The following is a 1,327-nucleotide window of genomic DNA, read 5'->3' as shown; positions in this document are numbered from 1 at the left end:
TTATTGAAACTTACAGGTTGGGCTGGGAAGGAATTTTTGTTTGTACAAAACTCAAAGGAGCAATACTCCCTTCCGGTTTGTTGTACAACATGCAAAAAAATCTGGCAAGGTTTGCAGCCTACAAACTCAAAATAAGTATTAGACCTAACCAATACATTATTACGTCGAACTCAATAACAAAATTGAAATTGGCTAACACATACCACATGAATGTCAATCCTTCTGCGGTCTCTTACGCCCTTCGCCATAGAATCAATAATATATAATTCCAATGTGCTAATTTTTACAACATAGCACCACCAATGATAATTATGGCAAAAAGGAAGAAACANCTACAAACCAACAAAAACAAAGTTAAAAATTCAACATTTTCTATATATCACATTGCACGACATACAAAGAAAAAACAAAACCTCACTTACAAAGTCAGCTGTTGGAATGTCTGCAAGGCTAAAGTGTCCCGCACGCAAACAACTGNTGTAATTATGGGCACTAAACACACGACGGTTTTTGTCCTTCTTCAAATAATCAGCAATTATAAGGTCCTGGGAGTACGATGAAATACATCAATCCTAAATGACTAACACACAAAAAGTAATAAAGGAACTGAAATCAATACATTAAAACAGAATAGGTTACCGCATATAACGAACTAAAAAGGATCCTCTTCACAACCCCCGTCCTCCTTTTCTCAAAGTGCATAAATACAGTCGTTGCAAATAGCACCAACTACACATTCAAAATTCATCATTGAATCCAAATTATAATCAAAATATAAATGAACTAGGGACATAAAACACTAACCATGTTATCAACCAGTTCGCGAGGACCTAAGGTTTGAATAGATGTTGTGCTCAATGACTGCCCAATTATTTCACAGACGATCCTGATTAAAAGCAAATGTATATTTCAATAAACAACCNCACCCAAAACAATACATTAAACTAAATTATCATTACTTACCTGTGTGGTCTATCCCTTACGCTAACGGCAATGTAGAGTTGCTCAGCATTGATGCTAGGCCTTGGATCACCAGCAACTGCACGCAGAGGTTCGATTGCCATTGGTTGCGGTGCATGCGGTTGTCCATATTCAACAAGTTCAACAATTTCAACAACCTTTTGAACTTCTTCTTCAAGTTCAGCCACAAGTTCTTCATTGGAAGCTCCACCTAAAGGTTCTTGATGAACTCCTCCAACACCTTCACCTAAAGGTTCTTCANGAACTCCTCCANCACCTTCTTCACCACCACAAGGTTCTTCATCAACAACTCCAACACCTTCCTCATCTAAACCTTCTTCATCAACAACTCCAACACCTTCCTCAT

At 37.7% G+C, this 1,327-nt stretch overlaps 1 protein-coding gene across 1 annotated transcript in view; it reads right to left on the bottom strand.

Annotated features, from left to right (window-relative positions):
* Positions 1-26: 26 nt before the first annotated feature.
* LOC111242699 overlaps positions 27-1,327 on the bottom strand; it is a 4,665-nt gene continuing 3,364 nt past the window's right edge. The window contains exons 4-7 of the mRNA XM_022787241.1: positions 964-1,322; positions 805-886; positions 640-729; positions 27-545 (exon numbers count right to left, since the gene is read on the bottom strand). Of these exons, the coding sequence (XP_022642962.1) occupies positions 363-545; positions 640-729; positions 805-886; positions 964-1,322 (714 nt within the window). The 3' untranslated portion in view covers positions 27-362. The remainder of the gene's footprint in view (positions 546-639; positions 730-804; positions 887-963; positions 1,323-1,327) is intronic.

Source organism: Vigna radiata, chromosome 10, assembly GCF_000741045.1.
Source record: "Vigna radiata var. radiata cultivar VC1973A chromosome 10, Vradiata_ver6, whole genome shotgun sequence".
In the NCBI taxonomy this organism is placed as follows: domain Eukaryota; kingdom Viridiplantae; phylum Streptophyta; class Magnoliopsida; order Fabales; family Fabaceae; genus Vigna; species Vigna radiata.
The sequence above is the reverse complement of the archived record's forward strand: the minus strand, read 5'-3'. Positions and strand labels throughout refer to the sequence as shown.